Source organism: Balearica regulorum, chromosome 7 (genome assembly GCF_011004875.1).
Source record: "Balearica regulorum gibbericeps isolate bBalReg1 chromosome 7, bBalReg1.pri, whole genome shotgun sequence".
NCBI lineage: Eukaryota > Metazoa > Chordata > Aves > Gruiformes > Gruidae > Balearica > Balearica regulorum.
In genome coordinates, this window is record NC_046190.1 from 36055935 (window position 1) to 36070535 (window position 14601).

General features: G+C 41.5%; 1 protein-coding gene across 9 annotated transcripts in view; it reads left to right on the top strand.

Annotated features, from left to right (window-relative positions):
* The first annotated feature begins 257 nt into the window (after positions 1-257).
* Positions 258-14601, top strand: part of CCAR1 (cell division cycle and apoptosis regulator 1) — a 29766-nt gene continuing 15422 nt past the window's right edge. For 3 of the 9 annotated variants that reach the window (XM_075758896.1, XM_075758904.1, XM_075758900.1), the window contains exons 1-11: positions 258-390; positions 1349-1467; positions 8247-8419; positions 8965-9009; positions 9684-9716; positions 10729-10922; positions 11474-11588; positions 11672-11864; positions 13033-13165; positions 13496-13657; positions 14102-14327. In XM_075758896.1, the coding sequence (XP_075615011.1) occupies positions 1395-1467; positions 8247-8419; positions 8965-9009; positions 9684-9716; positions 10729-10922; positions 11474-11588; positions 11672-11864; positions 13033-13165; positions 13496-13657; positions 14102-14327 (1347 nt within the window). In that variant the 5' untranslated portion in view covers positions 258-390; positions 1349-1394. Of the gene's footprint in view, positions 391-590; positions 720-1289; positions 1468-8246; positions 8420-8964; positions 9010-9683; positions 9717-10728; positions 10923-11473; positions 11589-11671; positions 11865-13032; positions 13166-13495; positions 13658-14101; positions 14328-14601 lie in introns of those variants that run through there. The other 6 variants (XM_075758901.1, XM_075758899.1, XM_075758898.1 and 3 more) reach the window with 6 other exon arrangements.

Sequence of the window (14601 nt, forward strand, 5' to 3'; positions counted from 1 at the left end):
CGACTGACGAGTCGTTTGTGGGGCGGGAGAGAGGGTCGGGCAGCGCCGGCACCACCGCGCCTACAAGCGCTAGGCCCAACCGCAAGATGGCGGTCCCCCAGCCCTGCCCCACCTCCGCCTGCCTCGGCCAAGATGGCGCCGGGGCACCTCCCCTCGCCTAACGGCCTCTCGCACGCGGCAGGCCGGTCGCGCGCCCAACCGCCGGCCCAGCCCCGCCCCGCGCCTGCGCGCTCAGGCCCGCCGGCGTCGTGCGGTCGCAGGCCTAGACGTAAGCAGTGTGCGCCGCCGCCTGCCGCCGTCCGCGGGGGTGGGAGCGCCTGCGCAGTGGGGGCGCGCTCGGTGCGGGAGGCTCGGAGGGGCTGGCGATGGCTCCGGCGAGGCGCCGCTCAGGTACCGGCGGCGGAGGGGGCCCGCAAGCCCCGGCGGCTTCCGCGGTGCAGGTCCCGGCGGCGCCTGAGCCTGGGAGGGTGGGGGGAGCACGGCGGGCGGGGACACGCGCTCAGGCCCGCATTGTTGGCCGGGGGCGGCGGGAGGAGGAGAAGGAGGAGGGGCGGGCGGCGGCGGCGGCCTCGCCGCGGCGGGGGGTGGGGAGGCGCCTGCTTCCCGCCTGCCCGGCCTGCCGCCGCTGTGCCGGGCCGGGAGGAAGGGCCGCCTCCCCTTTTCCTTTCTCCCGTGCTGTGTTTTCCGCTCCTCGGCGGCGGGGCCCGGTTACGCGGCGGGTATTAGAGGCTGCGCGCACAAAAAGAAAAAAAATGGGGGGGGGGGGAAACGTTAGCGGCGCTGAGGGGGTTAAAGTCGTTTTTAGAAATAATCGTTGCGGGGCAGGAGCGGGCGGTTCCCCCGGCGGGTGCGGGGGGGGAGAGAGGGAGGCCCGCGGCGGAGTTGGTGAGCGGCCCTGCCATGTTCGCGTGGTGACTTGCCCTTGTTCGAGGGGAGGGAGGCGGCACCGTGGCTGAGAGCGCACCCGGGTCTGCCGGCAGCGCTTCCCGGCGGCCGCCTGGCAATAGCCCGAGGAGAGGAATCGTAATAAAAAGTAAAAATTCTTCGTCCTGCAGAGCCACCTTTCCCCGTAGTCTTCGCTGGAAAGTTGAATAAATTTTTGCCTTTGAATAGCGTTAGTCCCATTGTTAAGACGGGGAGGGTGGAGATCGTGCCTTAGGAAAACGTGATAACTTGTCTCGCAACTTTTTGTGTTTCCCACTTCATGCGTTGCCCGCCAGGTTTAGGGGTGTAAAGATAATCTTTCAACACTTTTTTTTCTTTTCTTTCTTTTTTTTTTTTTGACCCAGAATTAAAATAGCCTGACGGTATATATTTCAAAGATTGTAGCTGCGCTTTATTTTAATAGATTGCAGTTATAGAAGATAGACACCCAGGAGATTTTGCCTTTCGCCATGGCTCAGTTTGGAGGACAGAAGAATCCCCCTTGGGCTACTCAGTTTACAGCCACTGCAGTATCTCAGCCAGGTCAGTTTACGTATCACTTAATGTTTGAACCCTGACATCTAGTAGATTTGGAGATTCCGTAGCTGGGTATGCAGTTAAGAGTGGCGCCACGCTAACTAACTTCTTTAAATTCTATTTAAATGGTTTAAGTTGGGAGTTTCTCACACAATAGAGGCATTAAAGATCATTGCCTAATACTAGCTGTTTGTTGGGTTTTGGTGTTTTTAAGGGGTGATAAGTAAAATCCCAGGTGAATTTTTATTGATTTTTCTTGGTCAGTAAACAACATATCAAGTTACTTGTATCCAAAGATGTGTAAATTAAATTACCTTTCATCAAATAGCATTGCTCTAGATTAAATAATAACAGCACTAGTAAGGCATTACAGAATTTTTTAAGTGCTGCCAGAGTTGCATTTCCACGGCAGCCTAAATCGATCTTAAGAAGGTATTTTGCCTGTATTAATGTATTGCACATACTTCGCATAGTGAAGAGGTCTCTAATTTGTTACTTGAGTGGGGAGGGGGGGTATTTTTTTTTTTTTTTGATGCCAAGTTAGAACTCGAGGATCTCCATAACCCAAGGTATCCCCTGATAATGATAATTTAGGTAAGAAGGCTTACTTAATCGCAGGGTAGTGTATTCAAAAACCTAGCTGGCTAGATTTTCATGTTTCACGTTGGTGTATAGCATAAAAGGTTTTGAGGCAGGAGCGTGAAGCTTGCTGTGTGGTGAATTTTGGTGCTTCCGTTCCCAGTTCTGGGATGCCTTTTTCTCTTCTTAAATACAAAGTGTTTACTAAATATTGTAGTTTCATTATCTGATGTGAAAAGGCTTCACCAAAGCTGTGGTACTCCGAGGATTCAGGATGTCAAAATATGAGAATGGGCAGTAACCTTGTTGAAGAGATGTCTTTCTAAAGAGTTGTAGGTTTTTTGCGGTTGTCGTTTGCATCTTGCTCTAGTTTGATACGAAGTTGAATGTCGTACCTCCTTTGTCGGTGGTTTTACGGCTGGGAGCTTAGCAAAAGTTGGGAATGCCTACTGTTCTTTGGAGGTGCACGTCAGGGGGGCGGTGCAGGGAAGAACAATTCTTTTTCCTGACTCAGTTTTCTTTCCCAAAATGACTCCTCCATCCCCAGTTTTTCCTTTGGGCACTGGTCCAGTCTGAGTGCGTATCCTCAGGGAACTGCCACCCCTCACACCATGTATTTTACAATATACGTCCCAGCGTGCCTGTGCCTTTTCCTTCATACCCATTCGGTCCCTCTCTCTGCCTAAACTGTTGCTGTACCTAACCAGCAGCCTTCAAGCAGTTTTTCACTGATTAGTTTACACTTCCCTTCTCCAAATGGCACTACTCTCCTTCTGTAAGAAATTCCATAACAGTTGGAAAGGGTTGGCATTGGGAACACAGAGAGACAACCATTGCTTTTGGTTCTTGTGTCTGACTGGGTGATGCCTTGGAGTGATCAAAGGATGGCAGCAGCGGAGCTGGAGTATTGTTGATATGATGGCTTATGTGACAGCTAGTGCATCAAAAACAGTGGTGGAAGATGGAGAGCCAGCTTCATGTCCTGCTTCAGAGGGAAAGCTGTTTAAAACCTGCTGAAGGGGAGGAGCTGGCAGCCATCTTGGACCTCCCTGAGCTAGGACCAGAAGGGGGCCCTGGAGAAGAGGTGGATAGAGCGAGGGCACTAGAAGCACAAGCCAACTTCTTACCCATTTTTTTAAATTCCTGTGACTGTGCCTTTGGTTAGCCTACTTCTGAGCCTCCTTAAATGAAGTGCAAAATTTAATTGGGATAGACTGGTCAGCATCAGTTGCTGTGAGAGATTTTTTACCTGCTCAATGAGGACAGTATCTCCAGGGGTTTTTAGCTGTTCATCAGATCCAGCAGCACCTGACTTAAACATGAGAGCCATTAAAGACTAACTTTTGGTTGTACTTTTCCCTTCTTCCTATGCTAGCTCTACCATCCTTCACGTTTCTAGTGTCCCTCTTTACACTGTAGTATCTTCTTTCCAGTATCACTTGAAGGCATTCAGCTCCTTGCGTTCTTCTGTGCAATCCTTTCCTATTCCTACTGCAATATACAATCACAGTGTCTGCATCCTCTTTCTTCCCTGCCTGTACTACTGAATCCACTCCCTGGGTTTCTGCTGCCCAGCTCCTGTTTTACTACCCATGTACATACTTGTTATCCTGCTTTTTTTTTTTTAATTGGCAATTCTGATTTATAATGATTTATAATACAGAGCACAGGAAGCTTCTTTTGCAAAATATGCAGTGCTCTTTGACCTTACTGAGAGCCGAGGAACAGTGTTTACCGTTGAACTGCAGCTAAGTAGTCACCTTGCACCTTTCAGCATGAAGCTATCTATGACTGTCCAGCTCGGGTGCTTGCCTGATGAGGAGAGATGCTGTCAGTGCTCAGGCATGCTGGCTAGCATCTATTACTTCTCACCTGTGGCTGTGCTTCAGAAGTTGTGCAGATTGTGAATCTCTGTGTTTGTAAACTGATATTTAAAAAACTACATTTACCAAATTGTTATGTATTTTCAGAGGATTGCCTTAAGGTGTACATATACTTATGCATATCAGTTCTTCAGAGCATCAAGGTGCTTGGGTGTGGGGAAAAGAGGTCTTGATTTTTATAACACAAGTAACATGATATCTAGCTTTTTCCTAAGCTGTAATCAAAAGTGGTGACTGATGGTGTTATAAACCCAGTGCAATAATTGCAAAAAGGTCATTTCAGGAAGGGTTTTTCATGATACTGACTTGGGTGCTGTCTTGGCTGTTCCTGTTGAAGAAGTAACTATGTGAGTTAAGGCTCTTAATTATTAAGGTGTGACACTAAGGTAGTTGTAGAGTGACATGCTGTGTAATGAAGGGTTCCTGGGATCCCTTTGGGATAGCTTACTAATTACTGTCTGTGCCTGTGGTATTAGAAGAGAGACGGGTAATTCCAGGTGCCAGTAAAGAACTATGTGTGAAGAGAGACTCCTACTTGTAACACAGTGAAATTGTTTCTCTACTCCTTGTCTCGTGGTTTTGTGCATCACATGATTAAAACCAGAATAAAGTCCCTGCTATGCTGATTAATCATTGTGAAAGCATAAATTAAATCATGCCTACTACAGAAAATTAAAGTTTTAAAAATTAAAAATTATAAAATTCCTAGATAGCACAGAGTGGTTTTTGCAGGTGCTCTTTCTACTTTTAACTTGCACAATGATGTACAAGTTCCTGAAGCGCCTGCAAAGGAGAATCACCTCCTATTCTCTCAGCTATTAATTTTTGACTTGTCTTTGGCTTGTATCACCATGCTTGGAAAACGCTATTTTCAACGTTAAGATTTCTGATTGCATTTTTATAGAACTGTAGTCAAGGGGAAGTCATAGCTATACTGTATTCTGGCTGATTACTGTTGTTGTCTTTGCTGTATCGAGACTTCATTGCATTAGAGTAAAAAACAGTGCACCTGATGGAAGCAAAAAGTGCCTGAAGCTCAGTCTCTTGTTATTGCTGGTGGCTCCTGTGAGGTGACTAAAGAAAAGTGAAAGAGTAGGACAAGCACGTAATGGATCTCAGAGCCACTAAGAAATAGTCGCTGATGCACAATTTGCTGGCTTGCTTTAAACGGATGTCCTGTGATAAATACGCTGAGCCTGGTTTCTGTTATGTGCCTCTTAAAAGGAATTTTTTTGGAGTAGGTTGTATGGCATTTGTATTGCAAGTGTGTTAAGTTTGAAGAAACTTAAAAACCCAAGGACCCAAACACACTATTTCTGACAACTGTGAAAAGCATCCAAAGCCCTGGATAGGGTACTCCTTTATGGTAATCCAAATAAATCTGCATTACTTACCAAGGAGAGGTACGTAGCTACGTGCTTTGAAGATGTTTCCCTAATCTTAAAGGGTCTCTGGAATTTAAAAGCTGCAAGAGTGACTACTAAATAGTCAGTTTGTTTGCTACAACAGAAATTTCTGTTACGTAGAAAGATGCTTGAGCTGTAGCCTAGGACTCCCAATTTCTATCCAAGCCCTTTCAGATGCCATGCAGTATTTGGTGGGAGTGGAAGTGCATTTGAAGGAAGGCATCTCCATCGCTGTACTTACTGAGATAATTACAAATCCTAAGAAGCTATTGTTCATCACTGCAGATGCTAGTTGCCAATAATAATAATATGGCAGTTGGATGTCAATTCCGCGTTCAATCTGCGATTTGTTCTCTGTCTCTTGTTTTTCTGTGTGATTTTTTTCCTTTTTTTTTTTTTTTAACTCGTAGTACAAACACAGTTGTCTCTGTTTGTATTACTAGTAATCGGAGCCTGTTTGACCGAGATAAGTACATAGATGAAAGGTAGTCAAATTAAACTCCTGGAATACTTCGGGGCAAATCAGTAGGAACAAGATACAGCTTTGAAAAACTTGTTACTACAGGTGTTAGCCGATGAGGGGATCTCAGTAGTCTTTTGTCTTTGCCCTTTGTTAGTAAGTTGATCTGCAGTATTGTAGATTACATGATACCCAGTTAATTTTAAGTGCTTGTAAAGTGATGGTGGAGGTGGCAAATTTAAATCTTTTTCTGTCTTAATGGACAAAATGGGATGAGTCTTAGGGTGGGCTGGGAATTGTTTGAGATAATTATGGGTTATGCTGGAAGGGAAACTGTTGTAGTGGAAATTAAAGAGCAGAGGAACTCCAAGATCTGGTTTTGGGAGCAAGAATGTTAATATTTTTGTAGGTATCCTTTGTACAAAAAGTAGGAGAGAACTTGTGAAACTTGCTTGATGACACTTTGAAACTCCATCCCCCTGTGTTGGTACAACATTAGAATAGAACATTAGACTGAATGACAATAGTTACTGTAGTCAAACGGATTCAAAGGTAATAGCATGAAGTGAATTTATGCACTAGTAGGAATTTCTGCTTAGCGTGTGGAAATAAGAGGAGAAACATTAAGGCATTGGTTATTTGCCTTGGGTGAGCCAGCAAAGTAATGCAGCCAAGAAGAGTGCAAATTGTCCCAGGATGCAGCAGCAAAGCATTTTCATTAGATGTAAAGGTCTGTTTGAGGTGTGTTATGTGAGGCATTGGTGAGGTTCCAGATCAGAGTGTGCTTCTGGATGGTCAAAAATACACATTCAAATTGGAGCTGATGTACAAACAGGAGGCAAGAGGATCAAGAGACTGGAGGACCTGTCACAGGAGAAGCCTCAGATTTGGCTTGCTTGGCTTGTAAAGAAACCTAAATTTTGGAATTTTCAGGGGGAAAAGTCATGTAATACTAGAAATACTGTATTTTTGCTGTACTATAGAATGCTTGATTTCACTCTTAAAATAGTATTACTTCCTGCAATACTTATGTGACAATATTTGATACAGATCATGGTGATTGTTTTCACGGTTGCTTACATATTTCTTTCATGTTTCGTTCCAAACATGTAAGATGATATGTGCCATCAACTTGTTTTCTGCTGGAAATAATAGCATGGTAGAGGGGATTACCTCATTCAGGATCTGTTGAGTTGGTTAAGCGTTTTTGTGTAATCTATGGTGATGATCACCAGCTACAAGCAAATTCTTACTGCATCCCTGGGTCAGGAATCACAGCTTCATTTTGGATCGGTAAGAATGGTGTGGAGGACAAACTCTGCAGGAAGAATACTGTAAATCCATTCTTCATTCATTGTGCCTCTTAATGGCTTTGGAAGAGAAAGGAACCCTGTTCAACTTCAATGTTACTCAGTTCTGAAGGTGGCTGGCTGACCTGGTTTTGCTGGCAATGTGTTTCCCTGCTGAGTTTCTCTGGTTTTATTTAAACATGTGGTCTAGACTGATACGTTGACCAAGCGATATTTGATGACGCAGCTGCAGATAACTTTTTCAAAAATTCCTGCCAAAGAGGGAGTGGGTTTCCTCCAGATATGTTTGCAGTTCTTCACTTAGATTTGCAGTGTGCAGGGCTCTATGTCCCTAAAAGTTCCATCCGTAAAGCTTAAGCATACCTTGTTCAGAAGTATTGTATGAATAAGCAGCATAGCATGTGGATAGCTGCCCCTCATGGTTTGCTTAATCATCTGCAGTGAATTAAAAGCTGATATGACAACAAAATAAACTAATTTTTCCTTCCAGGCAGCGTGAGTCTGGGCACCACAAACCCTTCCTAGTAAGAACTGGAGAGAGCTTGACTTGGTCCCTTTATACATTGGGATGGGTTAAACTCCCTGTTACAAGGCTCTTCCTTCTCTACCAGCCCCCACATCTACAAAATCCAGCTCAGTTGAGGACAAAGACAGTACTGAGTGAAGCGAAGCCTTGTGTGTCTCCAGAGGGCACGTTCTATAAGCCTCCGTTTCATAGCTGCTATTACAGTAAAGATTTCTCTTGCCCTCAGATAGAATGGAATGTATTAATTGATTTACAGAACAGAGTAACAATCTTCGTTGGGCTCATCCAAAATGTGACATACGTTCAAGAAAGGATGCAGTGTGTGTATGTGTTGAGGATGGGTGCAGATGGGGATGACAACTACTAGAGCTATAAAATCTTAAGCAATTTGAGAGAAGGAAATAAGTGGTCCCTATGCCTCTGCTGTGGTGTACTACTTCTAAATAAATTTAGAAGAGAAGTTAGTGAGCTGTAATCCTTTACCTTGACTTTGGAATTGAATTTATCTACTTCATGAGCTTGACTCAGGAGTGAAGCATCACACACTGCATCTAGTATAACTGTCAGAAAACTCAGCTGTTTAAAATTGCTTAGTGCTTATTGTTTGTGTTCTCTTTTCAGCTGCTCTTGGTGTACAGCAGCCATCACTGCTTGGAGCCTCTCCTACAATATACACCCAGCAGACGGCATTGGCAGCAGCAGGCCTAACTACACAAACGCCAACGAACTATCAGCTAACTCAGACAGCTGCTTTGCAGCAGCAAGCCGCTGCTGCAGCAGCTGCGTTACAGCAGGTAAAGAAAAAAGAGCATTTGCTGTTGACCTCATAAACTTGAACAGTGTAAAACGGGAGAAAAGCAGAATGGGAAATGGTGAACATTGCAGTATAAACTTGTTTAAAAAACAGGGGGCAATAGTTGTATTAATCTGTGAAGGTGGGAATTTTGGCTTTGGAGGTGCTGACTTTTAGCTATGGGAAGCCTCTTGGGAAAAGGAGTTTTGCTGCACCTAAACTGAGAATCTCGGATTCCAAGTATCTTCCATCGCTATATGTATCCTTGATAGCATTTTGCATGATTTCATACTGTGCCCTAGATACTGTGTGTCAGGCTTAAGAAAAATTGCCGCTTCTAGCTAGAAAGAGTACATTGGAGTCTAAGGGCTAAGAATATTTGTTATGAAAGTAATATATGTTGATACTATTAGTTATGCTTTGTATTAGAATTGTTAAATGTGCATAGTTTCTGTCTAAAACTTGCTTAGCAGATAACTTGTATTGGGTATTATTGGAGTAATAATACTTCCTGTTTATGAGATATTTTGCTTTTATCTGTTTCAGCAATATTCACAACCTCAGCAGACTCTCTATAGTGTACAGCAACAGGTTTGTCTGATTCTTACTGTGTACATCACAAATAACTTTAAAAATAATGTTGATTGTGTGTCTTGTAGGATTTGTCTCCGAAACCATCCTCATATGGGAAGTTGTCAAAGAAACTAAGTAATATTTCTTTGTAGTGAAAGAGAGCTTGAAGTTCATAAACTTGGAGAGACGTATCCAGAATGGAAGCCTGCCTACCTTCATGCAAAAAGGAAATTTAGAAATATATACCATTCCATGTGTACATGATTCCTGCTAAACTTTGCTCTAAACAGGGCCGTGCATTTTAACTGCTGGAAAGATGCTGTCCAAAAAAAGTTCCCTTTTAGGTTTTTTTTATGGTCTTTGAACTTAACAGGATTTTGAAAAAGAATAAAAGGACATGGAAATTAAAGGCCTAAGCTTTTCCAGCTGCCAAAACTTTTTTTGGTATTGCTATTAACTTTCAGTTTCAAAAAACCCAGCATTTCTGCTTACTGAATAAACCTGGGTTATACAATCTTAAAATTAACCACATGAGCACAATTTTATGCATATGCAAACTGCTGAAATGACCAAACCCTAAAGGACTATTAACTGACTCAGATTAAGCAAAAACTCTTACTTGTAAAGAGGAGGTAAAATTGTACAATTTCCTTAAGCATATAAAATTAATTTATAACTTTATTTATTTTAAGTTGCAGCAACCTCAGCAGACCCTTTTAACTCAGGTTAGTTTGGTTTTATTGTTTGGTCTTCATCCCCAAACACAGATAATGCAAGAGTGCAAATTTGTGACATCTTGGGTAGTTTAATCTGTAGAATGAACTAACATGAATGGACGTTTTATTGGTACAGGTTTATTTTATCCAGATGTTAAAATATGCATAGCCTTGGTTTCAAAAATTAATGGCAACCACTTTTCCTTAACCTTGAAGGGAATATGTGTGTTGATTACATTATAATTTTTTTTGTTTGTTTGAACTTCAAGTGGTCAGTTGTTTTGCAGTAAGTAACAAACTGGGAAAATCGTTCTTTCTCTTTGAGAAGGATTTTAACTTTCTGTGTTAACAGTATTGCAGTGTGTGTGTAGAGAGGTTTAAAAAGAGTCCTGCTGAGCTTGACAGATTTAAAACATGCAACCATTTAACACACTAAATTGCTCTAGTTCCATTTTCACTTAATCTTTTAAACATGCTTTTTAAAAAAAGGTTAAAAAAAAAAGTTTCTTAATTTCATTATCTTACAGTGTTCTGCTTTTGTAAGAAGGCAAGCACATGAATTGCTGAGTTCAGGAAGGGTTTGTGTTAGCCTCAACCTTTACTGACATCCAGTGCTACAGTTGGGATATGAATGGGGAATAATCTCTAAGCGTGTGTTCCTAGCAAAGTTAGGAACTTAGCTTCTCTTCAGGCCTGCTGTATGGGTTACCTGTGAACAATAATGCAGTCATCTTTTTTTTTTTTTTTTTTTCCCTAGACAATGTATATATTTTGGGAAAGTTGACTTTTAAAAAACCAGAAGGATAAATAAAGCCAGTCATCATTCAAAATAGAACAAAGTAATCTAAAACCAAATAACCTAAAACAAAAAAACCCCACAACTTCCACTTTCTGAAAATCTCTATTCAGAATAATTGCTTTAGAGACATTTTAAACTCCTGTCTATATGGGTAAAGGAACTGTTCCTTGTAGGTCTGTCAGCTGGTTATAAGATTTATAGTTTGCTTTATTTTGCTTACAGCCAGCTGTTGCACTACCTACCAGTCTTAGCCTGTCTACTCCTCAGCCGGCAGCCCAGATAACTGTTTCTTATCCAGCACCCCGGTCAAGTCAGCAGCAAACCCAACCACAAAAGCAGCGTGTCTTCACTGGGGTAGTTACTAAACTACACGATACATTTGGGTTCGTGGATGAAGATGTCTTTTTTCAGCTTAGGTAAGATGTAAATACTTGCCTGCAGGTGTACTCTGTGATACCATCACTAAATAAAAGGTTTAGATTATTGCATTCTAATTCTGTGACTCCATTGATAGTGCCTGCAGTTAGTATGTTTTTTCTGTCGACACTGAAAGTCAATGGTCAAATAAGTTAATAGACACTAGATCTGAGTTCTTTTATGTGAATTTTTGAATTTTCTTAATGCAAAACCCAAAGCTGGGACACTCGGAAGGTATTGAGCTCCTTATAATAAGAAATAGCACGATTTGTGGGTGATTAATTGCATACAACTTGCCATCTGCCTATCTTAACTCAGTACTGTTTAGGGAACTTCTGCTTTTGGGCCAAAGAAAGGAATTAAATTCCTGTGCGTACTCCAAACTGAAGCAGATAGTACTTTCACTGAATTTGGGGGTAGATGCTGTAAAAAAAAGCTATAAGCTTTTTTTTAATGAACTTTATGTACTTTCTCTCTCCTTGAATGTAACTTGCAAATGCAGAACTAGCTACGTAAGACACTTACAATACATTTTCTGTGATGTTTGCAGTGCTGTTAAAGGAAAGACACCTCAGGTGGGTGACAGAGTTTTGGTAGAAGCTACTTACAATCCTAATATGCCATTCAAATGGAATGCACAAAGGATCCAGACGCTTCCAAATCAGGTATACAGGGTTACCCAGTGTAACTTGCACTGATTGCCTGTGGTTCAAGTTTGCTCATAACTCGTTTTCTCCTCTGCCGTTAGAACCAGACGCAAGCTCAGCCATTACTGAAGACTCCTCCAGCAGTTCTTCAGCCCATCGCACAGCAGACTGCATTCAGTGTTCAGGCGCAGCCGCAGCCACAGTCCTTGTTGCAGGCGCAGATATCAGCAGCTTCAATCACACCGTTGCTTCAGACACAGCCTCAGCCATTACTGCAGCAGCCACAGCAGAAAGGTGATCCTTTAGTGCACAGAGTTTGTTGTAGTCCTGATGCTTAGTGTGGGATTGTTATTTTTTGTTAGTCAGAAGACTGAAGTAATAGTTGAAGTAATACGAAAGGACCCTATAGAATTTTCAGTTTGAATATGCATCTTACTGCAGCTGTAGGCAAGGCACATTGCCTGCAACAGCTCAAGAATCACCTAGTTAGTGAAATCCCCATGGACTCCTGTTCATATTCAGATTTCATAATCTGAAAGCAAATTCAGTGTAGTTTTTTGTTCTGATGCTTTCACAGACAAGTTGGAGAGTTGAAAGTGTTAACGGGAGTTTAGTTCAGCATCTTCTGGAGTGTTCAACAAGATCAGGTTTCACACAGTTGTGTTGTTAAAACTATTATTTCTATATTTGTGTTTTATTTCAGTTAGCCAAATTGGGATTTGAGAGAAGAAACACTGCCTAACGAGGCAAATCTAAAACAAAGGTTGTTGAGGGGTCACTTGAACTTTGAATGGCTGAAGAATCAGTAATAGGATTGATAATAAATAAAATTAAGACTTGTCTTGCACACAGTAAAAGCAAGGGTAGAAGATCTTAAGTTGTCATCTAAGCAGAACTGTTTTAGATCAATGCTTTTTACAATCTAATTAGTCCTAGTTGTTCATTGGTGTTTAGTAATGTGTGCTCCATTTACAACTAGTTGTTTAAATGTCTTGAGACAGCAAAAGCATGTCCTGGGGGATTGATGCAGCAGTATAATAAATTGATTTAAGAATAATTTTTCAGGAAGCTAATTGTTTTTACCTATGAATAGCCTTTAAAATGTTTTTTTTGTTGTTTTCTTTAGTTCAATGAGTAGGTAGTATAGCTATCTTAAATTACTTTTCCAAGAAAAGGCTTAGCTATTTACCGTGAAAGCTTCTGTGTGCTTAGATTATATTAGCTTCTATCTTAAGAAGATAGTTTTAAACCAATTTCACTTACTTAAGTCTCAGTTTGCATCAGTGAAGAAAAGCATAGGTCTCTTGAGTTTTTTGGGATGGGTGTTATTAATAAATAGATTTATTTGACTCTAGAGTTAGTTTAGAAAATGTCCAAGTGAAACAACTGTAAAGCAGCAGTGCTTGTAAAGTGTAGCTAGTTGCCCCCTATGATGTATTGATCTTGTAAATTTTTGTTTCAGGTGGTTTGTTACAGCCCCCTGTTCGGCTAGTTTCACAGCCTCAACCAGCTCGAAGATTAGACCCACCATCCAGATTTTCCGGGAGGAATGACAGAGGAGGAGACCCTATGCCAAACCGAAAAGATGACAGGAGGTATGTTGTAGAAGACTAGACTATAATCAAAACATTCCATAAAGACCTGTCCTCAAACAGAGCTGGGCTGCTTGCTCCAGAGTGAGTCAGTGATACGCATAGGTGGCGTATCACTGTTAGTTATTAGTGAAGAGTTCTTGTTTATCTGAAATGAAGGAATTGCATAATCAGTCTCTTTTGTAAAGAGACAGTGTACTGAAACAAACTATGAGGAACTTCTCTCCTTTTTGCAAGTTGTCTCTCACAGGCCTGGCTTCTGTTGTGCTAGAAAGCTTTTTGTGTTACCAGCATGCAAAAATATTTGTATCTATCTTGTATGCGTTTTTTAAGTCGTGAGAGAGAACGAGAGAGACGTAGGTCCCGGGAAAGATCACCCCAGAGAAAACGCTCCAGAGAGAGATCACCTAGACGAGAGAGGGAGAGGTCGCCTCGAAGACCGCGACGTGTTGTTCCTCGTTACACGGTTCAGTTTTCCAAGTTTTCATTGGACTGGTATGTTTACAGGGCCAGATATTTACCTACATCTAACATTGTGGGCACCGATTACTGTGAGCTGTGTCAACACACGTGTGTGTAGTGAGTGTTATATGATGATCTTAGCTTAGAAGAAAGATTAAATATGTAATGACTGAGAACCTTGTATGATAAACTTTTTCTAGGTTCTTTGTTATTTTTGAATGCTGCTGCAGAATACCTTGATAACCCTGTTTAATAAATACTCCCTAACATGCACACACCTTAATTGGAAGAGTGTTTAGTAGTTACTTGTTTGTAAGCTTCAATCCATGACACTAACTTAAATACATTGCTCTTTAAATTTTAAATATATAGTATTAAATATATAATGGCTGTAATTCCAATTAATATACATCTTAATTATGTTTTGTTAATGCTTCTTTTATTGCTGTATCTTTCAAATAATGTTGTTTATTTCAGCCGTAGCTGTGATATGATGGAGCTGAGGAGGCGTTACCAGAACTTGTATATTCCAAGTGATTTCTTTGATGCTCAGTTTACATGGGTGGATGCTTTTCCTATGTCTAGACCATTTCAGCTGGGAAACTACTGTAATTTCTACGTAATGCATAGAGAAGTAGATCCTATAGATAAAAACGCTGCTGTCCTTGATCCACCCGATGCTGATCATCTATACAGTGCAAAGGTTGGTATGGGTTTCTAGTATTATGACTATTCATTAGAATTTTTTTTTACTAATAGGATGAAAAAGTGAGTATAACTGAACTGAAAATATTCTACAGAGATTTTAGCAAAATACAGCATTTAAAACTCTTCAGTAAAGAGCTAGTATTTAGAGCTTGAAGACTCATGACTGAAATTCAGTTTGTTTTTCTGTTACTGGAGCTGTCCTAAATCTTGTTTTCACTGAGGTCTCTTCCATTCTCTGCACCCTGTTGCACTGATCTGCTTATAGGAAA